The 25,216-nt window shown below is 36.7% G+C and overlaps 2 protein-coding genes and 1 long non-coding RNA gene across 4 annotated transcripts in view; all 3 read right to left on the bottom strand.

The window, feature by feature from the left end:
• LOC148154140 (uncharacterized) overlaps window positions 1-3,439 on the bottom strand; it is a 66,224-nt gene extending 62,785 nt beyond the window's left edge. For both annotated transcript variants that reach the window (XM_088015497.1, XM_088015498.1), the window contains exon 1: window positions 3,295-3,439. In XM_088015497.1, the coding sequence (XP_087871623.1) occupies window positions 3,295-3,328 (34 nt within the window). In that variant the 5' untranslated portion in view covers window positions 3,329-3,439. The remainder of the gene's footprint in view (window positions 1-3,294) is intronic.
• A 3,741-nt stretch (window positions 3,440-7,180) lies between these two features.
• LOC148154139 (uncharacterized) lies at window positions 7,181-7,984 on the bottom strand. Its single transcript, XR_015766075.1, has 3 exons — window positions 7,932-7,984; window positions 7,668-7,747; window positions 7,181-7,585 (listed from the first exon to the last, which is right to left on the bottom strand). It is a non-coding gene; the product is annotated as an uncharacterized LOC148154139 (long non-coding RNA).
• An 83-nt stretch (window positions 7,985-8,067) lies between these two features.
• Window positions 8,068-23,224, bottom strand: LOC148154138 (fibronectin-like). Its single transcript, XM_088016044.1, is given in 21 exon segments — window positions 8,068-8,453; window positions 9,214-9,471; window positions 10,070-10,119; window positions 10,121-10,325; window positions 10,523-10,780; window positions 10,918-10,982; window positions 11,389-11,581; window positions 11,771-12,028; window positions 12,166-12,423; window positions 13,025-13,282; window positions 13,477-13,734; window positions 13,932-14,189; window positions 14,857-15,114; window positions 15,469-15,726; window positions 15,923-16,180; window positions 16,380-16,637; window positions 18,931-19,188; window positions 19,416-19,657; window positions 21,938-22,037; window positions 22,633-22,803; window positions 23,191-23,224. Coding segments are annotated over 21 exon segments (4,512 nt in total). The 3' UTR covers window positions 8,068-8,097.
• Window positions 23,225-25,216: the final 1,992 nt, after the last annotated feature.

Here is a 25,216-nt window from a genome sequence, read left to right as displayed (position 1 = left end):
TTTTTGTCATATTTGAATAATTAAGGTTCAAAATCCTAAAAATAGTCAGTTTTAATGTTTTAGTGTTTTTAACATTTCAGTTTGGGTGTTTTGCAACAAGAGGGACTGGTGCACTTCACAAAATATTGCATAATGGAAGCATAATTTAATCAATAATGATTATTATTGCAGCAATAGTGGAAGACAACATACTGGGATCACATTGCTACCCAAAAAGATTTTACTCTATTGTTGAAAGAGAAATTCTATGGAAATGTTTGCTAACGTCACCATATAATCAGAATTTAAGGATCTATGAACAACATTGGTAATCCTAATGAATCTAGAAGTTTTGAAAATGTTTGTTAAGGTTTAGTGTCAAACAGTCAGGAAAAACAACTAGTTTAGGGTTACGGTCAGCACATGTTCATGTCTAGTTATGACTTGAGTTTATCTTGAAAGACATCCTGTCCATCAAGGCTGAGGGAGAAAGCTAGACAAAAACAGGCAGAATATGCGATCAGGTCCCTGGTGGGATATGAAACCAGGACTTCCTTGAATTGAGGTGTTAAAATGATAACATATCCACATTATACATGCACATTTTTAGCACAGAACCTGACATTAACCTTTGTCTTACTTTGCCTCTCAGTCTCAGTTTTCCATTGTGCAATAATAACAAAAAGAAAATATGTAAGTCAGAATAAGTAAACAGACACAAATCTGAGTCCAAACAAATCAGCCTCTAATCCATCAGTGAAAGGTTGAGATAAAATAAAGTATCCAGACATCTTCTAAATCCAAACATTGGTGATGCATTTCACAAGACAAGCTGATAATAAGCATCAGAGCTGCAAGGCACAGAGAATTTTGATGCTCTGCCTGCATGTTTCTCCTCTCTTGCTCTCAGTGAAAGCGGACGCTTCTTTCCTCTGCTCCCTCCCTGCCCATTCCTGCCCTGCTTGCTCTGTTTTTGTCCAGTAATTTTCTATATTTTTGGACCCTTTCTTTGCACATCCTCCAAATCTACTAATTATGGATCTGGTCAACTGATCTGTCAATGCATTTGATAAAATTTTCTCAACTCGACTCGGCACAGGAGAGCCCACTCTAGGTTCGATTCCCGGCCCCGGGGTCTTTCTGCATGGAGTTTGCATGTTCTCCCTGTGCATACATGGGTTCTCTCTGGGTACTCCGGTTTCCTCCCACAGTCCAAAAACACTGCAGTCAGGTTAATTGGTCTCTCTAAATTCTCCCTAGGTGTGAGCGTGTGTGTGCATGGTTGTTTGTCTCTGTGTTGCCCTGTGACAGATTGGTGACCTGTCCAGGGTGACCCCACGTAGGCAAATACTGACTTTGCAATTAATTGCTGTTAAGCTGATCACTCTTTATAACATTCTGGAGTATATGCAAATTGCCATTATAAAAACGGAAGCAGTAGACTTTGTAAATATTAACAATTGAATCATTCACAAAACTTTTGGCCATGACAGTATGTCAGAAATCTTTTAACTTTTAGTAAACACAAGTACTTGCTCCAAAGATGTGATTGAATGTGGTCAAAGAATAAGCTCATTAATGTTCCATCATAAAAAATAAAAATGAAAGCACTTAGGAAGGATGGCACAGAGAAACAGTTTCTGGGAAATGTCATATCATTCAGGAAAAACAGGTTAGAGCACATCTTTGTTACATTATTGTTTGACTTGGAACACATCTAGATGTTGCAGAGCACAGGCTCTGGATGCCTTGATTTCAAGATTGGTGGTCTGTCTCTTCAAATTGTTCCCATTTTTACTGAAGTCCACTTTTTGCATGGTCCATTTTCTACTCCATGGCCCCAACCCTCCTTTAAAACATATTAAAACATAAGAAATTATTCTAAAGGGAAAAATAAATCTTGCACTTACTCAGAATGTGACTGATTGTGGTTGAAGAGTCAGAGAAACAGCTTTCCATTTAATTTTGCTTAATAAAAAATAAAACTAATTAAGATTTCTTAAAGATGTACAAATGCAAATACTAGTGGGGTAAATGAGGAAAGGACTGAGGGAGAACAACACATGGAAACTACTTCTAGGAATAAGTCAAACAAAACAGGTTAGAGCACATCGTTTTCACATCAACTGCACACCCCTATCAAAGCAAAAACACTGAGGTGATGTAAAGACAAGTCTGTTTGTTCAACAAGTCAGTCGAAACAGAATGAACAAATCTGGTTCATCTAGTAACATTTCCAGTGCCCAGTTCATCTTCAAATTAAACAAGTATCAGCATCATTTGAATAGTTAGCCCTCACAAGTTAGGAGGGAAACAAGGTTTGTCTCCTAGAGTAAAAGGTGATCTGCAACAAAATGTGGATATGAGCTTCACAACAAAAGCTAAAGACCTTTAAAAGATACTGGATACATCTGCTTTCGATTTTCCTCGGTGAAATGAGTCACTTACCAACACTGGATAAATAAACAAAGAAGCAAGATTACAATCTTAAAACACACAGGAACAAATATCTTCATCTTTAGAGATAACTGAAGTGTTTTCCATTATGTCTCTGTTACATTTGGATAAATAGGGGAGAAGCTTGAAAAATGCAGAACAGTTTAGGTGTTTTATGACAAGAGGGAGTGGTGCACTTCACAAAGTAGCATTGTGAAGAAGTTTAGTTGGAAATATTACAGCAATAATTCAAAACAAGACCTTTTGTCTTGTAAGCCCATGAAATGGGTTTGAAAGAGCAACTCTCAAATAATGGTATGGAAATACATGCAAATTTCTGAATATAATCAGAATTTAAAAATTTTAGAACAATACTGGTAATTCTAATGGATTAAAAAGTTTAGGATATTTTGAATCAGATTTAAGGTCAAAGAATTAGGAAACAAAGCCCAGTTGTCTGTTTTTGTTCATGTCTGGGTTTGGCTGAGTTAATCCTGGGTAAATATCTCGTCCATTAAAGCTGTTTAAGAAAGACAGACTGAACATGTAGGCAGGAACCTGGTGGGATTTGAAGCTTGGACTTCCTGGTGTTCAGGTGAAAGTGCTGATGACATATCCAGAGTTTACCTGAACATTTTCAACATATAACTGAGTTTTAACTTTTGTTTTACTTGCCTCTCTGTCTGTTTCCCGTAGTGTAAAAACGACTAAAAGAAAAACAATTATTGAAGCCAGAATAAAATGTGCTTGTCCATTTTTAACACAGAATTTGATTTCAGCCTTTTTCTTGCTTTGCCTCTCTGTCTCAGTTTCCCACTGTGCAAAAATGTGTAGAAGAAAAAAAGACTAAGAAGCCAAAATAAGAAAACAGACACAAACCTGTGAGCCCAAACAGGATCAGCCTGAAATCCATCAGTGAAAGCTTGAGATAAATTAAAGTATCCAGATAATGTCTTCTAAAGCCAAACACTATGAATGTATTTCACAAATTATACAAGCTAATAACCTGTGTGCCTGTGTGCCTTGCAAGGCACACATTAACAAAGTATTGAGATGCTCTGCATGTTTAAAGGTATTTCAGGAGGGTGTGCCATTCATGGAAGAGTTGCTTTTAACCACCGATATACCTGACAGGACAAGAATGAAGATGAACATAGTTTTAAAACAAAAGGTGTCACACAGCAAACCATGCATGTGTCACTTGATGCACCAGTGTTTCACTCCACCAGAGTTCATAGGAATTCATTTTGCATTAAGGTTGTTTTATCAAGTCACTTGCCAATATTACAATTTGTGAGACTAAAAAGTCATGTAAGCAGGTGGTCAGCAGCACAGGAGATGATCCTCTTTTATTTTGTCTGAAGATGTCAGAAGAGTCAGAGTCCAGTCATTCGTAGAAATATTCAGATTATCCTGCAGTTTTACAGGTGAATGTGACACAAACATGAAACTTTGAGCAAAATTGTCAGAATGCTCAAATTTATGGTGTCGGAATTGTATCATCTTGAAGGTAACCAAAATAAATAATAAACTGTAGGAGAAAGTGAGAAAATGGCAATCACATTTTATATCGTGAGAAAAAGTGCAAATATATTGATCTTAATCTAGATTGCAGACTGGCGACAACATTATCACTGGGCTCATCTGCCTGTACAAAACCAGGGTGGCATGTTGAGAATGTTTGAGCACAAATATGTTTTTGGTATCTGTTTTTACACAATAAAGCTCTGAAATATAAGAAAGAAAAAAAGAGAGAAAAATGGCACAACTGTAGTTGGTGAAACAGAAAACAGACGAAACAGGACATTTTTAAATAAAGCTTCCAATCATCATTGGTTGGATGAACAAACAAGCTGATATGGTCAAAGTCAAATCTATGCAGATTATCTCAGCATAAATCTGAGTTTAGCCAGCATTTCCTTGTTTTTCACATTGAACATCCTGACAAACTACATTCTTCATGTAAACAAAACTTTTTTTCACTGACCGGAATACCAATCGGCACTTTATAAAAAGTATAGGTTTGTTTTGTGGGGGTAAAAATCGTATTTTAAAGAGGAGGTGGATGTTTGTATTTGTATTTCCATAGATGCACAGGCATAAACTAAGACGCAGAAAATCAATCAATAATTGATATTTATGTGTCAGTAGCTTTAACAAAAATCTCAGGCAAAATCAGATGGAATGAAGCAGATCTTCATGACAGGATCTGAATCTAAACTACATATTTATCAAATCTTTTTGTTTATGACTAATTATTGTAACTTTGTTTTCATGACATTCATTGTATAAAACTTTTCCAGTATGACTGATGCTAGTTTTCAGGCTGTTGTGTGCAACCTGATCAGCAGCAAACTGATCAAGTTAAGAGACCAAAAGTGCAGCTGGAAATAAATGACTAATGAACAGAAGTAGTTGTGTTGTATTGTCTTCACAATAAACAAATTTGCTTTTGAGTTTTACTTTCATAAATCTAACTGTAGCAGTTTACAGAATCACTGATTGGGGAAAATCTTTTTAACTTCAGTTTGTATCAAAGCTTTGTTTTTACGTTAGAATATACTCTAAAAATAATTTCTAATGGCTTTGATTTATTTTGACACTTATGTTAGATATGTGAAAAACAAGCTGGTTTTATGTCTGTTTTACACACTGATTCAGCTTTGGTTTGATCACTTAGTTTACTTTAGTGGTCCTAATAAAAAAATCTCAGTTTGTAATTTGTGCAAAGTTAAATGTGTGATGTGAATTTATCGTGTCAGATCTGCAGCATAGAGAATGTGCCAAGTGCGTGTCTACACAACTGTAGTTTAAAAAAGAGAAAATAATCTTTAGTATTCGAAGGCATGACGTTACTAGTATTTTAAATTTGTGTCGTTTGAATGCCATCTTTATGTTTAAGGTGGCATTAAAATTTTACATTTTCAAAGAGCAATGATCCACAAGTGTGGACTGTGGGACTTTGCTATGATACATCCAGTTAATGCATATGCTCAAGTTAATGCTTTATTTATTTCCTGTATTTAAGCAGGTAAAACCCCATTGAGATCTAACACAACAACCTGGCTACACAAAAGTAAAACAAATGAAATCATACGGATGTGGCGACACTAAGGTAGGGATCTGCTACTCTGCCCCTCACAGCAGGGTAACCAGAAGTTGTCAACACCACCTTGGGAATTGCACCCAAGGAATTAGACTGCCAGTAGGCTCGAGGTTCGTGACCAAGGAGAACAAGACTTTTCCAAAAAAATGAATTACATTTTATTGTTTCATGCAAAAGGATCACAACATAAGCAACACAATGGGAAGGGAGTGTACAGTACTGAGGCCTACCAGCAGGGGGAGGGCGGTCCAAATGGGAACTGGTTCCTAAAATAAATGTATAAATCCAAAATAAATCACCCCAAACACTGGTGAACAGGCATTCAATCGTGAAGAAATCCCAACACCGGCCACTCGCACGACACAGTTCCAGTCTCCCAGGAGGCCCCTCCCACTACCGTCAGCTCTCAGCCTGGAGACAAAAGGGTGGGGTTAAACAAGCAAATACAAAAAAAAACAAATACAATTTAAACTTGGCCACAGACTAAAATTAGGTTACATCCAACATAACCAATTAAAAATCAATGCTTTAATAGAATAGTCTAAAAGAATTCATGGCTGCTACCTGCAGCAAGGCTGGAGGCCACACAAAACAATAGAATGTTCCAAAGTAAATTTAAACCAAAGAAAACCCAAAACTAAGCAACTAAACAAAACAAATAGTTCAAAAATCAAACAATAGAACAAAACAAAACAGTGAAACAAAACAGCAGGGTCTCCAGTGAGCTGCAGCAGTGTCACGGCTGGAATCAGATGAAAAGGTTAGTAGGTGATTTACAGAAGATGGAAGCCAGAGGAAACCATCGTCACCTACCAGAGCTGGATGATTTCACCCCAAACCAGAGGATCCTTTCCAGCCCATAGCAGGAGGATCAGCTTTCCAATATGTTCTATATATAAATAATTGTTATTTTTGGTGTTATGGAGCTGTATGGGTGCAATAAAACAATACATACCCGTTTTATGTGAAAACTGCACTGGGGAGGGTGAATTACAGCCACACCCCAGTACCAAGCAGGAGACTTCCAGTGGTTTCTAGATTTAAACAATTCAAGTCAAACTCTGAATTTGTAGGTCTTATGCAGAAGGAGAAACATTACTTAGTGATGTTAGAGCTTAAGACCTGCATGCTTTCCAAGCGACCTTCCCAACAGCGTGTGACCAAATGCCAGCATAAGCAACCAGGTGAGAGAGTCTCCCTTTACACTCTCCAACAATCACGAGGCGATTAGGGGGCCAGGCGTTCTGAATATTGGGGCAGGCTTCTTCCTGCTACACGGACAAGTTTAAAACAAATTACAAAGCAGTTTAAACGCAGTGACGCTGGTTGATGGAATCATGTTTCATGGTTTTAAGAACTGCTAGAAAAATGTCCAATGCAATAAGATCCGACATCTCGAGTTGAGACTGGAGCCGATTCCCTGCTACAGGAGCCATCCTGTAATGCTTGCTTCCTCTTTTCTTCCCAGTATATATAAATATATACATTTGCTTCTCTCCATTGCCATGAAGATTTCTTGAATTTATATGGTTATAAGGCTGTATTTAAAATTATAATAACCAAGGAAGCAACATGGAGTCACACTGATCTAAGTTTTACTTCTTTATACGTTTGTTTTCATTAATGACTTGGGATTTGTGCATACAACCACATAACTGGGATTTTATTTTTCAGAATTTTTTTTTTCAAGATTTTCAGAATTTCGTCTAAGATCATTTTTTTCGATAAAAGTAACCAATTCATTGATACCCAAAACTTTATTTAAAAGCAGCAAAATCACAGAAGAAATATACATAAATGATTTATGAAAATAAAAGAAATCTAAATTGAATTATTGGTGAACAAAACCATGTTAAAATATCAAGCAAAAGAAAATCAAATCTGTAAAATGACAACATCCCAGAATTATGAAATTAGTACATAAAATTAACTTCATGTTATTCCAGGGAAAGGAAACAAAGTTACAGATGAATTATCCAGAATTTGATTCCATCGCTGATTTCATGGATTGGAAGAAACGTTTTTCAGAGTAAACTGTGGCGGCAGATTATATTTCCTGAGGAGCTGGATTGAAAAACACACATATGAGTCAAAGGTTAAAATAGACACAAATAGACATAAAAAATCTAAACAGATATTAGCTCACCTCTATCAGAGCGTCTTCTAGCTCTGATTCTGACATTTCTCCAAGAAGCTCCAACTTCAAATTCAATCCCAAAACATAATCTGTTGATAACAAAAATTAGACATTTATAATTGACTAACATAACAGAAATATATTAAATTGCAGATTAATAAAAGTAATGTGATAATTGTTTTTGAGAAAAATTCAAACTTCAATATTTTTATATGACAAAAATGTCCAAATAGGGAAAACAATAATACTAAAAACTTATGTTTATTTACTCACTTGGCCCTGTTTGTTGGTTGATGAAGTTTCAAGTTTCAAGCAAAATGGTTTTGTTGACATGAAAAGAAAAAAGAAAATCAATGAAATAATATTGGGGTTATTTCATATTTTAATTTTCTTGTAATTTCTAGGCAAGAACAACAGAAAGACATAATAATTGCAGGTGTTACAAAATGAGACTTTGGTCAATCTTCTCTAGTTTTACTAATAATTCAAAAAGTTCTGCAGTGTCCAGTAAGTGTCCAATAGATTTAAGTGTCTTACCAGTAGCTGCAAGTATGCTGACTCCACTGCTTCTGGCATTTTCAAACACAGAGAACAGGGTGAATGTGTAGTTTGTACGAGCGGTCAGAGATGAGACTGTGTGTTTCACTGGTCCATCTCCATCTGGTGCTCTGATGTTTGTCTCTGTGCCGTTAAACTGCAGAACAAAGCTGGTGTTGATGCCGACTTTATTCCATCGCAGAGTGATGCTGGTCTCATCTTGTTCTGATGCTCTGAAGCCCTCTGGATTTTTAGGTGCTAAAACAAGTGAGGACAAATTTAAATAATGTATTCAAAACATTTATCCTCCAAAAGTTTACATTTATGAACAATATTGTCATGATAATGAAAAAAGTCCTAAGACAAATAATAATTTTATTAGGAACATTTCCAAGTCAAGTAATGCTATTTGATCAAATTCTAAAATCAGAAATCAAATCTGGTAAAGTAAAAAGTTTATGTTAAAATGCTGAAGCATAAAATAAAGTTCAGGGATCAGATGATTTTCAGGTTTACTGTTTGAATGAAGAGTTTGTTTGGACCATTAAATGTGCAACAGATTTAAGTATATTCTCTTTTTTCAAAATGATATAAATACCTGCTCATGTAATAAATTATATGTTTTCATATGAGACTTGTTAGTCTTTTCATATTTGAGCCATGATTGTCTAAGTTTTGTTAATATGTTTATACTGAACATTGAGTTCCTTTACACTAAAGTTTAAAATACTTATTGTTCAACATTCTGCTTGATGTCTATTTGCTCTTGGCTTTTATTTCACATTTTTAAAAAATGTATTCTTTTAATGTATTTCCTACCCTTATATAAACTGATGTTCTGGCTCATAGTGTTACTTCCTCATTGCATGTGGCATTAGACAATGTAGTCCCATAAAAAAGAAGACATGTGTGACATTGGCAAGTTTGAATCCTTGATGGTTCAACCTGATTTTCAAGATTTTGGATAAAAAATAATTTGCCTTGGTTGTGAATAAATTTATATACTTTATATTAATACCAGTGACAGCTGTAAGTTGTACTCCACTGCTTCTGATGCTCTCAAACACAGAGAAGAGAGTGAATGTGTATCTGGTTCCAGCAGTGAGAGATGAAACTGTGTAGTTCACTGGTCCATCTCCATCTGGTGAACTGATGAATGTCTCTGATCCATTAAACTGGAGAACAAAACTGGTTCTGTTGTTGATTTTAATCCACTGCAGAGTGATGCTGCTCTCATCTTGACCTGATGCTCTCACAGCTTCTGTGTTTTCAGGAGCTGAAACAAAAGAGGAAAAATTAGGCCAATTTAATATTTTAAAAATGTTTATCCTCCAAAATATAATATTCCAAACAATATTGTGACGATGATGAAACAACATATCCTAAAATCTTAAATTAGAATATAATTTAGTTTAAAAAATCCTAATCAAGTAACAATATTTTATAAAATTCTAATATGAGAAATCAAATTGGTTGAAGGAAAACCTACTGCTATCTTCAAATGCTAATGCATGAAATAAAGGTAAGAGTTCAGTTGATTTTGAGTTTTGCTCTTTGATTCAAAAGTTTGATTTTCAAACACCAGAACTGCTTCCATCATATTATGTCATGAAGGCTCTTCTATAACCAGACTAAAGGATTTTGATCAACTGGCCAAAAAATGTTTGCATTTAAGTCTCATTTGCAGACTTTTAATACTTTAGCCATGGTTGTATCAATGTAGTATCTAAATATAAATGTAACAAATCATTGACTTTCATCACATTAGATAAGTTTAAATCTGCTTGTTCAACATGTTTTTGCTCACCACATATGAAAAGAAAATCAGCAATTACTCAAGAACTGAGATTACGAAATTATGGTCATTTTCTTACCTGTTGCAGCTTCAAATTGTACTCCACTGCTTCTGATGCCCTCAAACACAGAAGAGAGTGAATGTGTATCTGGTTCCAGCAGTGAGAGATGAAACTGTGTGAGTTACTGGTCCATCTCCATCTGGTGAACTGATGAATGTCTCTGTGCCGTTAAACTGGAGAACAAAGCTGGTGCTGTTGTCTCCTTTATTCCACTGCAGAGTGATGCTGCTCTCATTTTGTCCTGATGCTCTGAAGCCCTCTGCATTTTCAGGAGCTGAGAACAAAATGAGATTTAGAAATGATTCAACATAGAGTCACTGATTGTGTCTCCAGAAATAATGTTGCTCTTCTTACAGCTGAAGTTATTCAACAGTCTCTCCAAGGTGATATAATCAGATATTAAGTTACATTCCTCCAAAATCAACTTCTAAGTAAAGTTTTGTTTGACTTTGATGAAAATAAATCTCTCACCAGTCACTGCAGCAATGCTGACTCCACTGCTTCTGATGTTCTCAAACACAGAGAAGAGAGTGAATGTGTATCTGGTTCCAGCAGTGAGAGATGAAACTGTCAGAAGTAATGGTTGTTGTCCAGCAGGTGGTGCTATATTCAACTCTGTTTCATTATATTGGAGGATGAAGCCGACATTGTTATTGACAACATCCCACTGCAGAGTGATGCTGGTCTCATCCTGTCTCAGTGATGTGAAGCTTTCTGCATTTTGGGGGGCTGAAAGAAATGAATAGGAGCTAAATTATGTCTTCAGTTCATTGGAGTTGGTGGTAAAGTGACTTTCTCAAAAACCTCATGTCAATGAAAAACCGATGACCTTGGTTTTGAATAAATTAATGTACTTAAATCCTTACCAGTTACAGCTTCAAATTGTACTCCACTGCTTCTAATGTTCTCAAACACAGAGAAGAGAGTGAATGTGTATCTGGTTCCAGCAGTGAGAGATGATACTGTGTGAGTTACTGGTCCATCTCCATCTGGTGAACTGATGAATGTCTCTGATCCATTAAACTGGAGAACAAAGCTGGTGCTGTTGTTGATTTCATTCCACTGCAGAGTGATGCTGCTCTCATCTTGATCTGATGCTCTCAGGCCTTCGACATTTGTAGGAGCTGAGACAAAAACATAAATGTTTACCTCATGTAATTTCCATAAAATGTCTTGGTGAGATAAAGGGTTAATTTTACATAAAATGCTTGAAGTAATATAAAGGAGATGTAGAACAAACATTGTTTAATGTTAAGCTCACAGTTATCTTACCAGTAGCAACCGTGATGTTTACAGCCCTGCTTCTAACATTCATAAACACATGGTAGAGTATGAATGTATATCTGGTTCCAGCAGTGAGAGATGAAACTGTGTAGTTAACTGGTCCATCTCCATCTGGTGAACTGATGTTTGTCTCTGTGCCGTTAAACTGGAGAACAAAGCTGGTGCTGTTGTCTCCTTTATTCCACTGCAGAGTGATGCTGCTCTCATTTTGACCTGATGCTCTGAAGCCCTCTGCACTTTCAGGAGCTGAGAGGAAAAAATTTGATTAGAGTCACTGATTGTGTCTATAGACATAATTTTGCTGTTCTTACAATGTAAGTTATTCCACTTAACAGTCTCTCAAAGGTGATTCATTCAGATCTTAAGTCACATTTCTCCAAAATCAACTACTAAGTAAAGTTTTCTTTGAAACTTTGATGAAAATAAATCTCTCACCAGTCACTGCAGCAATGCTGACTCCACTGCTTCTGATGCTCTCAAACACAGAGAAGAGAGTGAATGTGTATCTGGTTCCAGCAGTGAGAGATGAAACTGTCAGAAGTAATGGTTGTTGTCCAGCAGGTGGTGCTATATTCAACTCTGTTTCATTATATTGGAGGACGAAGCTGACATTGTTATTGACAACATCCCACTGCAGAGTGATGCTGGTCTCATCCTGTCTCAGTGATGTGAAGCTTTCTGCATTTTGGGGGGCTGAAAAAAAAGAATAGGAGCTAAATTATGTCTTCAGTTCATTGGACTTTGGTGGTGAAGTGACTTTCTCAAAATCATCATGTCAATGAAAAATCCATGACCTTGGTTTTGAATAAGTTAATAAATTTTTATCTTACCAGTGACAGCATCAAGTTGTACTCCACTGCTTCTGATGCTCTCAAACACAGAGAAGAGAGTGAATGTATATCTGGTTCCAGCAGAGAGAGATGATACTGTATGTGTCACTGGTTCATCTCCATCTGGTGAACTGATGAATGTCTCTGATCCATTAAACTGGAGAACAAAGCTGGTTCTGTTGTTGATTTTATTCCACTGCAGAGTGATGCTGCTCTCATCTTGATCTGATGCTCTCACAGCTTCTGTGTTTTCAGGAGCTGAAACAAAAGAGGAAAAATTAGGTCAATTTAATATTTTAAAAATGTTTATCCTCCAAAATATAATATTCCAAACAATATTGTGACGATGATGAAACAACATATCCTAAAATCTTAAATTAGAATATAATTTAGTTTAAAAAAATATGCTAATCAAGTAACAATATTTTATAAAATTCTAATATGAGAAATCAAATTGGTTGAAGTAAAACCTAATGCTATCTTCAAATGCTAATGCATGAAATAAAGGTAAGAGATCAGTTGATTTTGAGTTTTGCTCTTTGATTCAAAAGTTTGATTTTCAAACACCAGAACTGCTTCCATCATATTATGTCATGAAGGCTCTTCTATAACCAGACTAAAGGATTTTGATCAACTGGCCAAAAAATGTTTGCATTTAAGTCTCATTTGCAGACTTTTAATACTTTAGCCATGGTTGTATCAATGTAGTATCTAAATATAAATGTAACAAATCATTGACTTTCATCACATTAGATAAGTTTAAATCTGCTTGTTCAACATGTTTTTGCTCACCACATATGAAAAGAAAATCAGCAATTACTCAAGAACTGAGATTACGAAATTATGGTCATTTTCTTACCAGTAACAGCTTCAAATTGTACTCCACTGCTTCTGATGCTCTCAAACACAGAGAAGAGAGTGAATGTGTATCTGGTTCCAGCAGTGAGAGATGACACTGTGTGAGTTACTGGTCCATCTCCATCTGGTGAACTGATGTTCGTCTCTGATCCATTAAACTGGAGAACAAAGCTGGTGCTGTTGTTGATTTTATTCCACTGCAGAGTGATGCTGCTCTCATCTTGATCTGATGCTCTCAGGCCTTCTGCATTTTCAGGTGCTGAGGAAAAAAAATGGAAAAAACTAAATTCATTTCCTCAAAATGTTTATCTTACCATAGATAACACTTTTAAGCAATGTTGTCATGGAGATGATGATGACGATGATGATAAATCATGTCCCACAATCAATACCTCAAGTATGAAGGAGATGTAGAACAAACATTGTTTAATGCTAAGCTCACAGTTATCTTACCAGTAGCAACCGTGATGTTTACAGCCCTGCTTCTAACATTCATAAACACATGGTAGAGTATGAATGTATATCTGGTTCCAGCAGTGAGAGATGAAACTGTGTAGTTAACTGGTCCATCTCCATCTGGTGAACTGATGTTTGTCTCTGTGCCGTTAAACTGGAGAACAAAGCTGGTGCTGTTGTCTCCTTTATTCCACTGCAGAGTGATGCTGCTCTCATTTTGTCCTGATGCTCTGAAGCCCTCTGCACTTTCAGGAGCTGAAAACAAAATGAGATTTAGAAATGATTCAACATAGAGTCACTGATTATGTCTCCAGAAATAATGTTGCTCTTCTTACAGCTGAAGTTATTCAACAGTCTTACCATTGTAATATTATGAGATATTAAGATACATTCCTCCAAAATCAACTTCTAAGCAAAGTTTTGTTTGACTTTGATGAAAATAAATATCTCACCAGTCACTGCAGCAATGCTGACTCCACTGCTTCTGATGCTCTCAAACACAGAGAAGAGAGTGAATGTGTATCTGGCTCCAGCAGTGAGAGATGAAACTGTGTAGTTCACTGGTCCATCTCCATCTGGTGAACTGATGTTTGTCTCTGTGCCATTAAACTGGAGAACAAAGCTGGTTCTGTTGTTGATTTTATTCCACTGCAGAGTGATGCTGCTCTCATCTTGATCTGATGCTCTCACAGCTTCTGCATTTTCAGGATCTGAGACAAGAGGGAAAGATAGTCAAATTTCTTCACAATTTATCCTCCAAATGATAGCATCTCCAAAAAATATTGTGATGATGGTTTAATGTGTCTCACAATCGTAATATCTGATTCAATAAATTCAAAACAAGTCATTATTTAGTTTTTAGTCCACTTCTTAAATAACAACATGAAATCTAGTAAAGCAAATCATACTGTTGTGTTCAAATACTAATGCATAAAATAAAGTTGAGAGAGCAGTTTATTTTGAGGTTTTCTCTCTGAATCAATAGAGATGTTGATATATCAGTGTGACTTGCAACATGATGTTAAAAATCATACAGAGAAGAAACTTCTATAATTGAATTTAATGAATTTTCTCTATTGTCCAAATTAAATGTTTGCATATATGACTTAAGTGTCTTTTCATCTACAGGATATATATGTAAATATAAATTTATTAGGAAATCACTGAGTTTTTCACATTATCAATCCTGCTTACTCAATGTTCTGTTTGATCACTGTTTGCTCCAAATACAAGAGATAGAGCAATTTCAACAATTTCTTCATAGATGTGTTGTTAATTTATTCTCCTTCAAAAGTTTAAAGGTTCCATTTAGTGAAGTACAAAAAAATGGACTGATTGGTTTTGTAGTTGATACAGTAATAAAATTAATTTCCTTACCAGTAACAGCTTCATATTGTACTCCACTGCTTCTGATGCTCTCAAACACAGAGAAGAGAGTGAATGTGTATCTGGTTCCAGCAGTGAGAGATGAAACTGTATGTGTCACTGGTCCATCTCCATCTGGTGAACTGATGAATGTCTCTGATCCATTAAACTGGAGAACAAAGCTGGTGCTGTTGTTGATTTTATTCCACTGGAGAGTGATGCTGCTCTCATCTTGAGCTGATGCTCTCACAGCTTCTGTGTTTCTAGGAGCTAATATAGAAGAATTCATTAGTAGGCTGATAACTTTGGTTTACCTGATGGTTTTATTGTTGATTTAAAGATGCATAGTCTTCAATCTAACATCTATTGAGCAGCAATGGTAATATGTCATTTCTTCTGGTCCTTCTCGATTGCTGTTAAATATATTTTGTTTCTGTAATATTAACTAATTTCATTCATGTTGTATTAGAACTTGATGAACTAAGGAGAGTTCTATCTTCCATTTTAGTCATTCAGGATCCTCTTTATAGTCCTCAATCAATATTAAACATGTATAAGTTCATTTGCAGATTGTTACAGAAATATTTCTTTAACATCATACAGGAGTCATGTGAAAATCCTTACCAGTAACAGCTTCATATTGTACTCCACTGCTTCTGATGCTCTCAAACACAGAGAAAAGAGTGAATGTGTATCTGGTTCCAGCAGTGAGAGATGATACTGTGTAGTTTACTGGTCCATCTCCATCTGGTGAACTGATGAATGTCTCTGATCCATTAAACTGGAGAACAAAGCTGGTGCTGTTGTTGATTTTATTCCACTGCAGAGTGATGCTGCTCTCATCTTGATCTGATGCTCTCAGGCCTTCTGCATTTTCAGGTGCTGAGGAAAAGAAAAATGGAAAAAACTAAATTCATCTCCTCAAAATGTTTATCTTACCATAGATAACACTTTTAAGCAATGTTGTCATGGAGATGATGATGACGATGATGATAAATCATGTCCCACAATCAATACCTCAAGTATAAAGGAGATGTAGAACAAACATTGTTTAATGTTAAGCTCACAGTTTTCTTACCAGTAGCAACCGTGATGTTTACAGCCCTGCTTCTAACATTCATAAACACATGGTAGAGTATGAATGTATATCTGGTTCCAGCAGTGAGAGATGTGACTGTATGTGTCACTGGTCCATCTCCATCTGGTGAACTGATGTTTGTCTCTGTGCCGTTAAACTGGAGAACAAAGCTGGTGCTGTTGTCTCCTTTATTCCACTGCAGAGTGATGCTGCTCTCATTTTGTCCTGATGCTCTGAAGCCCTCTGCACTTTCAGGAGCTGAGAACAAAATGAGATTTAGAAATGATTCAACATAGAGTCACTGATTATGTCTCCAGAAATAATGTTGCTCTTCTTACAGCTGAAGTTATTCAACAGTCTTACCATTGTAATATTATCAGATATTAAGTTACATTCCTCCAAAATCAACTTGTAAGTAAAGTTTTCTTTGAAACTTTGATGAAAATAAATCTCTCACCAGTCACTGCAGCAATGCTGACTCCACTGCTTCTGATGCTCTCAAACACAGAGAAGAGAGTGAATGTGTATCTGGTTCCAGCAGTGAGAGATGAAACTGTCAGAAGTAATGGTTGTTGTCCAGCAGGTGGTGCTATATTCAACTCTGTTTCATTATATTGGAGGATGAAGCCGACATTGTTATTGACAACATCCCACTGCAGAGTGATGCTGGTCTCATCCTGTCTCAGTGATGTGAAGCTTTCTGCATTTTGGGGGGCTGAAAGAAAAGAATAGGAGCTAAATTATGTCTTCAGTTCATTGGAGTTGGTGGTGAAGTGACTTTCTGAAAAACCTCAATAATTGATGTCAAGGTTCATTTCAACTTCACGGTAAAACTTTATTTAGTCCAGTGTGTTTCAACCTTTTTTGAGCTAAGGTACATTCTTTTCATTAATAAAATCACGAGGCACACCAGCAACCAAAAACGTAAACAAAGACATTCTGTAGCCGCCTATCATTCTTATAAAAGTTTCTTGAATAGGAATCAAATAAACAGAAAAAAATATTTTAATCATATTTTACATTTCTTGTTTCAAATTGCACTTAACATGTCCACTTCAAAAATACATCTGAACAGTGCCACAACAATGTCGTGTGTGATGCATGTATGTAGTAACATTCATGCATATTTGCAGATAATCAATTTGTTTTCAAAAAATATTTTAAGACCAATTACCGTATTGAGCGCACCACATTATAAACCGTACCTTTAATTGTTTTTGACCGCCCACCTCCCCCCGGAATCTTACGTATATCAGCCGCACAGGGCTACAGGCTGCTGGTATCTCTGCCGCTCTCAGTTTCCCATAAGGACCCAGCAGAGGGCAGCAAAGGGCAGCAGAGGGCAGGCTCCTAATAACTGATGGATATATTAAGGACGCAGTTCTCCGACTCCAAATCCGGTTTTGTTCACGCCGAGTTTACCCTCCTGTACAGCCAGATCTATACTCCTCAATTTAGAAGCTGCATCATGTGAGTTTGAAAACATTTCTCCGTCGTGCCTGCTGCTAGCATGTGCTTGTTCTAAATGAAAATTAGCGCATTCTTTTTTGATTTCCAATTTCGACTTCGAATGATTCACTTCCTGCTAAAGAGCCCCCTGGTGGTTGAAGAAAAATCCACAGAAAAGCTGCATGTTCAAAGTGTAGGAAACAAGTAGCAGTTTATAGTCCGGGAAATACGGTAGGTGAAATTGGATAATTTTCACAGCACAGATCACTCATGGTACACTAGTGTGCTGCGCCACAGTGGTTGAAAAACAGAACTGCTCTCTGTTTTACAAGTACTTCTAAAATTGTGGCAGTGATAGTTAACCATCTGTAACCATCTGTTACTCTGGATGGTTAGAGTAACAGAAAGACCTTGAAATAATTTTGTGAATTTATTTAATCTCTTGTTGAAACTCTTGTACAGTTTGACCCTGTGCAGATTATTCACATATACATTCGTGAACAAAGTGATATTTCAGTTTTGTCAAATTTATACAAAAACAGGGTCTGCTTATGAGCATACAGAGGATGGAACCCAGATAACACATGACGTTAAATCAATGTTGAATTATAGTTAGAATTGTTGACTTTTGGTTGAAGTCTACAAATGTTGGTGGATCAACCATCAATCAAGCCGTTGAAACTGTGACTGAATCAATGTTTTGTGGTTGAAATGTAATGACTGAAATGCTGATGTCTGATGAACATCTGATCAATGTTGAATCAATGTCAGCTGTTTTGCCGCACTTCTTCCCCTCCTCTCCTCCTCATCAGAGCTCTGGGTCAGAGCATTTTATTACTGAGCGGGGGTTATCACGTTTTAAATTAGGCACTGTAGAGGATAGTGGGTGATGATTCCTTTCTGTACATTTTCTTACTTGTTCATAACAATTCTCACTGACTGTGTGTGTGTGATATATTGACACAGAAACATCTACAACTTACTACAGGGAGTGGAGCGGTCCACCTCCACCATTTACATGAGTGGGATGGCCCAAACACACAGCTGATTCGCTGTTGGCTTGTTGGCAAAAGATGTTAATTTAATGTTGAATTATGACAAAGGTTGCATCTATGGTTGAGGTCGACAACTGATGGTGGATCAACCATGTAACAACCATCCACCTCTAGCCAATTAAGTAGCATTGAAACTGTGTCATTGAATCAATGTTGTTTTGTGGTTGACATCAAATAGATGAAATGTCAACGTCGAATCAGAAAATTTAATCACCACAAAAAATTGTTGTATACTTTGCTGTCCTTCAAATGAGACTCATGTTTCATAAGTTGTTACAGAGCAGGCTTAAGAGTAAATGTAAAAGTGCTCAAACAAAAAAACTGGGTTATAAGAGAGGGGGGAAGATGTGGCAAAGGTCAACAAGCCAGGACTGAGGACCCATACGAGTTGTGCGCTTTACCCCTCCAAGGCAAATAAACCATTTTCAATAACCAAAAGACTACAGACTAACTGACTTCTGGCATTAAAATATATTTGTTTCCTAATAAAATGTAAAGTCTTACCAGTAGCTGCAGTAATGCTGACTCCACTGCTCCTGACGTTGTCAAGAACAGAGAAGAGAGTGAATGTGTAGTTTGTTGCAGGAGTGAGAGATGAGACTGTGTGGGTTACTGGTCCATCTGCAACTCTGGCACTGATGAATGTCTCCACACCATTAAACTGGAGAACAAAGCTGGTGCTGTTGTTGATCTTGTTCCACTGCAGAGTGATGCTGCTCTCATCCTGTGCTGAAGCTGTAAAACCTTCTGCATTTGGTGGGACTAAGATAAAAACAATACAATCAGTAACAGGCAAATGAAACTGGAATGTGTCAAAAAACATTTTGTTTTTGGGTTTTGTAATTCCTTTAAATTGTGAAAAGCAAAACTTTCAGAATTTTTTTTATTTTTTTCTGTGTTACATAACAATTTTTCCCAACATAATTTTTCCAAATGTAAACTTGGGGATTATTTATGGCCGCTGAAACAGCAGAAATGAGATGCATTACTTGGTTTGTAGCAGACGAATGGATAACTCAGGGTGCAGCTTTCATCCGACCATCTTCCAGAGTCACTAAATGATCCAGCAACACACTTATCACCAGAGGGACCATTGGGTTTGCCATTTGCAAAGTGTCGAAACAGAGAGTCGCTGCCATCAGACCACAGCATTTCCCGATACAGTCCAATCCAAACAATTCCGGGACCTATTAGGTTTCTGATGATTTCATTTTCTGCCTGATTTCGTACACTGGGATGGAAAAAACAACATGAATAAACCATCATATTAAATACAGTACATAAGGAAAACTAATCTGTGTTGGGTTTCTTTTGATTTTTCTGTTTCAAAACACACAAAAAGACAATAGCTGTGTTGTCCTTTGTTTGTTTCTGTTTTTAATACTCAAGAAAAACATAAATTGTAATAAAACAGAATCAACCCTCCACCACTCAAAAACCTGCCATCCTAAATGGATTTACCAGGGGCGCCGCCAGGAATCTTGGGCCCCCCTGCACAGCTGCTGTTACAATTTTTGAGTCTATTTGACCCATCATCACAATTTTTAAGGATTGTAACTTTCTTTCTTTGGTTCAGTACTGATACTAGCACAATATTTACTGCTGATAAATTTTACATCCAACAGTCTGCATACAGTATGCATGTAGGTTGCTTACACTTTTTCTATTAGTTTTAGATTGCTGAAATATCTCTCCCCACGGGCAACAGTCAAAAGCAACATGCAAAACACACATAAAGCAATCCAGACTTCTCAAAAAATGCTATGTAGTTGCATTTTATTAAAGCTGCTCTATATGACTAATAAAAAATATGTAATATGTTTTCTCCATATTTGATAAAGTTGACACCATGTCATGCCAGTTTGTTATGAGACAGATAATCTGTGAAAACAATCCATCTCCTCCACCTCCTGCCTAAACTACCATTGCTAACTAAAGTAATACAACGTTATAATAGCAGCAGAGCCGGAAAAGGGTAGAGTGCCTTCTCCGGGTCAGGGGGGTTGTCCTGCCTCAAGTGGAGGAGTTTAAGTATCTGGGGATTTTGTTCACGAATGAGGGAAGAAAGGAGGGGGAGATCGACAGGCGGATTGGTGCAGCGTCTGCTGTGAAACGGGCGCTGTACCGGTCCGTCGTGGTGAAGAGAGAGCTGAGTCAAAAAGCGAAGCTCTTGATTTACCGGTCGATCTACGTTCCCACCCTCATCTATGAGCTTTGGGTCATGACCGAAAGAACGAGGTCCTGGATACAAGCGGCCGAAATGGGTTTCCTCCGCAGGGTGGCTGGGCTCTCCCTCAGAGATAGGATGAGAAGCTCGGTCATCCGGGAGGGACTCAGAGTAGAGCCACTGCTCCTCCACGTCCAGAGGAGCCAGTTGAGGTGGCTCGGGCATCTGGTCAGGATGCCTCCTGGACGCCTCCCTGGTGAGGTGTTCCGGGCACGTCCCACCGGGAGGAGGCCCCGTGGAAGACCCAGGACACGCTGGAGGGACTATGTCTCTCGGCTGGCCTGGGAACGCCTTGGGGTTCCCCCGGAGGAGCTGGAAGAAGTGGCTGGGGAGAGGGAAGTCTGGGCCTCCCTTCTGAAGCTGCTGCCCCCCTGACCCAACTCCAGATGAAGCGGAAGAAAATGGATGGATGGATGGATGGATAGATGGATAGATGGATAGATGGATGAATGGATGAATGGATGGATGGCAGCAGATGTAGTAAACAAAGCTGTTCAGTCCATGTTGGTCACACTTCCAAATATTAAATTTACTTTTACAGCCGTTTCGTCAGGGTCAGCACGTCTCTCTTCATAGTGAAGGATGGCTGTTTCACACTTTAGGGAATTTCTGGTAAGCTTCATAGTATTGAACTGGCTCACTACATTAGTGACTGGGTAAAGTGTAAAACCTCAACAGAGTCTACGCATCAATGGAGCAACCATTTCTCAAAAGCTGAGAACACAGACCCTCTGTAAGAATCAAAGCGTAGAAACCAGGGCTGGATTTTTACTGGGCTAAAATGTTAAGCTTCTGCAGCTTTAATTTTTTTTTTAAGATGTAAAGATTTTAAATCCTTAGTTTTCTAATTCACATAAAGGTAGCAGAAACTTAAAACATCTCATTAGACGATGTGTTAATGGAATTAAAGAGATTTGTTTAATAAACAGGCAGCTGTATAAAAAACAAGTAGAAAAAATATTTAAAGGAAAAGACTGATACGCGGAAAGAAAAAGCAAAGTATGACAAACGATAAGAGTTACCAGAAATGCAGGAATACAACTTGCATAACTCAGCAACAGGGGAAACGGGAAGTAAATGGAAAGCAGCAGTAAGAAACAATGCACTGTGCTTAGTGCCAAAATAAACCACCAAGTGTTAAAGATAAAAAATAACAAATGAACTTCTTAAATAACAAAACAAAAGCCCAAATGAAAATGTCTGTAGAATTTATGAACAAGAACTACAATCCCTCTTTATATAGAGTGTTGGCATCAATGCAGTATTTGCTTACAGTCTTATTACCTGGCCAGGTCAACATAATTCTCACGGCAGAATTTCTGAGCTTCTGTCCAGGTTAATGAAATGCTACTCAAAACATAGGATGGTGATCCACCTACTGTGCCTGTAAATGTATAGATGAAATGTAGAATAAGAAAACTAAAGGAAAATATACTTTAGTTTTTTTACTTTATGTATATTATATATATATATATATATATATATATATATATATATATATATATATATATATATATATATATATATATATATACATATATATATATATATATATATATATATATATATATATGTTTACTTACCATTATAGCACACAAATTGCTTTATGACTGTGCACCAGTCGTCATCCCATTGACCCAGAAAGTTAATACTAGAGCCGTAAAACCTGACACAATACTGTTGTCCTTGAACGTTATTGGGCTCGCCTGAATCCCAGTTCCTAAACGAATATTCTCCAGGACCATAGAAGCTGCTGTCATTTAGGGACCATTTCCAACTGTTTAATGTATCATCATAGAGACCGATCCATGCCTTGCCTAAATAAAATAAATAAAAAAAAAAAACATGTTTATTATATTTAGAAGCTTCACTGAAACATGCTTACTGTTACATATTATAAGACTTTCAGTAATACTGATAAAACAATGCAGGGTTTGTGTTTATACCTGTGTTTTCCTTTTTTCAAGTTAAAAACCCACCTGTATAACTGGAGCTGGTACTTAGAAAGGCATCAACATCAGCTGTGCTTTCAATGGTGGCCAGATCAGTGTAGTTCCGTCTGCAGACGCTCTGAGCTTCTGTCCATGTAAGTGAAGTGTTCACAAAGTAGTACTGATGGCTTTGGGCGCTAGCAACACTGAGCAGGGCGCCTGAAATAAAACCAATTAAACTTTAACAGCAATGGATTTATTTAAGTTATAACTCAGTAACAAAGTATTACTTCTGAATGTTTGTTCAAGCTACAAACAAAAATTGGACTACTAGACCTATGAAGAAGAAATGAGCAGCAATTTATGGGTGGATACTCAAAACAGTTTATCCTCGTCATTTGATCTCAAGAGTGATTCTAACAAATGGTTTGGAAACGCAGGTAAACATCTGAACATGATGAATTTAAGAAAAAGAAGTATTAAGACAAAGACAGACAGGACATGTAAGCAGGTCTCTCCTGGGATTTGAACCCAGAAAAATGTAAAAAAAAAAAAAAAAAAAAAAAAAAAGGGTTATAAGAAGTCACAATAAGAAAACAGACAAACCTGTGAGCCCAAACAGGATGAGTCTATAATCCATCAATGAATGCTTGAGATAAAATAGAGAATCCAGATGATTTCTAAATCCAAACGCTTGTCACAACAAAGACAAGCTGATAAGCTTCAACGCTACAAGGCAAATATAAGCAAAGTACTGAGATGCTCTGCATGCTTAAAGGCATTACAGGTGGGTGTGGCTTTCATTGAAAAGTTGCTTTTTACGAGCTGCCAGCACATCTGACAGTACAAGAATGAGGATGAATATAATTTTAAAATATAAGGTGTCACAAAACAAAACATAGAAGTTATGATGTACAAATGCTTAACATTACTAGAGTTCATAGAAGTTCACTTTGCATTCTTAGAGCTGTTTCATCAAAATCTGATGTCAACATTATAGTTTGAGAGACTGATAGGTGACCACAGGATATTGTACTTTGCTTGTTTTCACTCTGAATGTCAAACTTATAGTAAAAGTCAGAGTCCAGTCATTGTAGAAATATTCAGATTACTTTGCAGCTTTCTGGGTGTATCAGAGGTGATGAAGAAACTTTGAGCTAAAGTTGCCAGAATGCTCAGATCCATGATGTGGGAACAGCTGTATCATCTTAAAGAAATTATAAATTAGGTGCTTTTAAATTGTTGGAGAAAGAGAAAAATGACAAAAGACTTTTTATCATTGTGGGAGAAGAAGAGTTAATATCTTGGAGTTGATCTAGATTAAAGGCCGGATTGGAGATAAAACAGTATCACTGGGCTCATCTGCCAGCTTGAACAGACGAGCAAAAATACGTTTATGACACAAATCTGATCAAATCTTCCCTCAACAATATTTATTTAAACAAATCACCAAATTTCTGCTCATCACAAAAATATCCTTTGCTGTAATAAAGGTTAAAGGTCATTTTGTTTGGTGAACCATTTGTCATAATGAAATAGTTGGAAGACCCAAACGCAAAGCTAGAGAAGGTGGAGGAATGAAAAAAAAAAATAAATAAAAATTAGAGCATTAGAAAATCTAAAGAACATTTTAACAAAAACAAGCAAGACAACAAAATGCGTCTTGAAAAATTAAACGTATTGAAACCAGTTAATCAACTTTAAACAGCAAATGCAATGATTGAAACAAAGACATGCAGATTATTACCTTAACAAGGAAGCACCTCTGCAAATCCAGTATATATAGTTTAATGTACTAGTGTTTGTTTTTACATAATGAAGCTCTGAAAAATGTAAAACAAAAAAGCAATAGGTGTAGATGGGTGAAAACAGGCACAGCGACATATTGATGTTCCAGTTAAGCTTTAATAGCCACTTAAAGCTCTAAATTATTTGAATTTAGTAATTTAAACAAGTGCACAAATTGAAGTTGACAGACTTTATATCTGTGCAAAGATTATCTCACCATAAATCTGCATTTAGCAAATATTTCCTTGTTCTTAAACTTAAGGTTTCCAACAAACCACATTCCTCATAAACAACTAGAACTTATTTTACTGAAATGAATACCAATCATTTCTTTATAAAACAGTAAACAGTAGTTGATTTAGATTTATTTTATTTTCTGTGGACACTCGTAGAAGATGTGACTATTCTTTGTGTAGAAGCAAAGGCATTAGAGGCAAAACACAGTAATCAATAAATCCATCAATAGCTATTTGACTAATAAAACTGAGGTGTAAGAAGAGATGGAGTGGAGCAGATATTAAGAGGGACCTTAGTCTACAATAAGGATCTTTTCATTTCATGATTAATTATTTTAGTTTTGCTTTAACATCAAATAAACTTTGGCACATTAAGGAAACTGCTGGCTGTTTGCATCTCCAGCTGTTGAAGAGAGGAAAACGATGAATCATGAGACTCTGTGTAGTGGCTAAAATCCTATATTTTAGGGTACTGGTGGTTGTTCTTGAAAGGCACTGGTTTTACGTGCGCTCACTTAAGATTCAGAATGCCGATATTCAGCCTGACATACAATAAAGTAATTTATTGTCAGAACAGTGTCCATTTCCTTACTATTTCCATTAGATCC

Source organism: Poecilia mexicana, unplaced genomic scaffold, assembly GCF_051168715.1.
Source record: "Poecilia mexicana isolate PSO_F unplaced genomic scaffold, ASM5116871v1 scaffold_18, whole genome shotgun sequence".
Taxonomy (NCBI): Eukaryota; Metazoa; Chordata; class Actinopteri; order Cyprinodontiformes; family Poeciliidae; genus Poecilia; species Poecilia mexicana.
The sequence above is the reverse complement of the archived record's forward strand: the minus strand, read 5'-3'. Positions and strand labels throughout refer to the sequence as shown.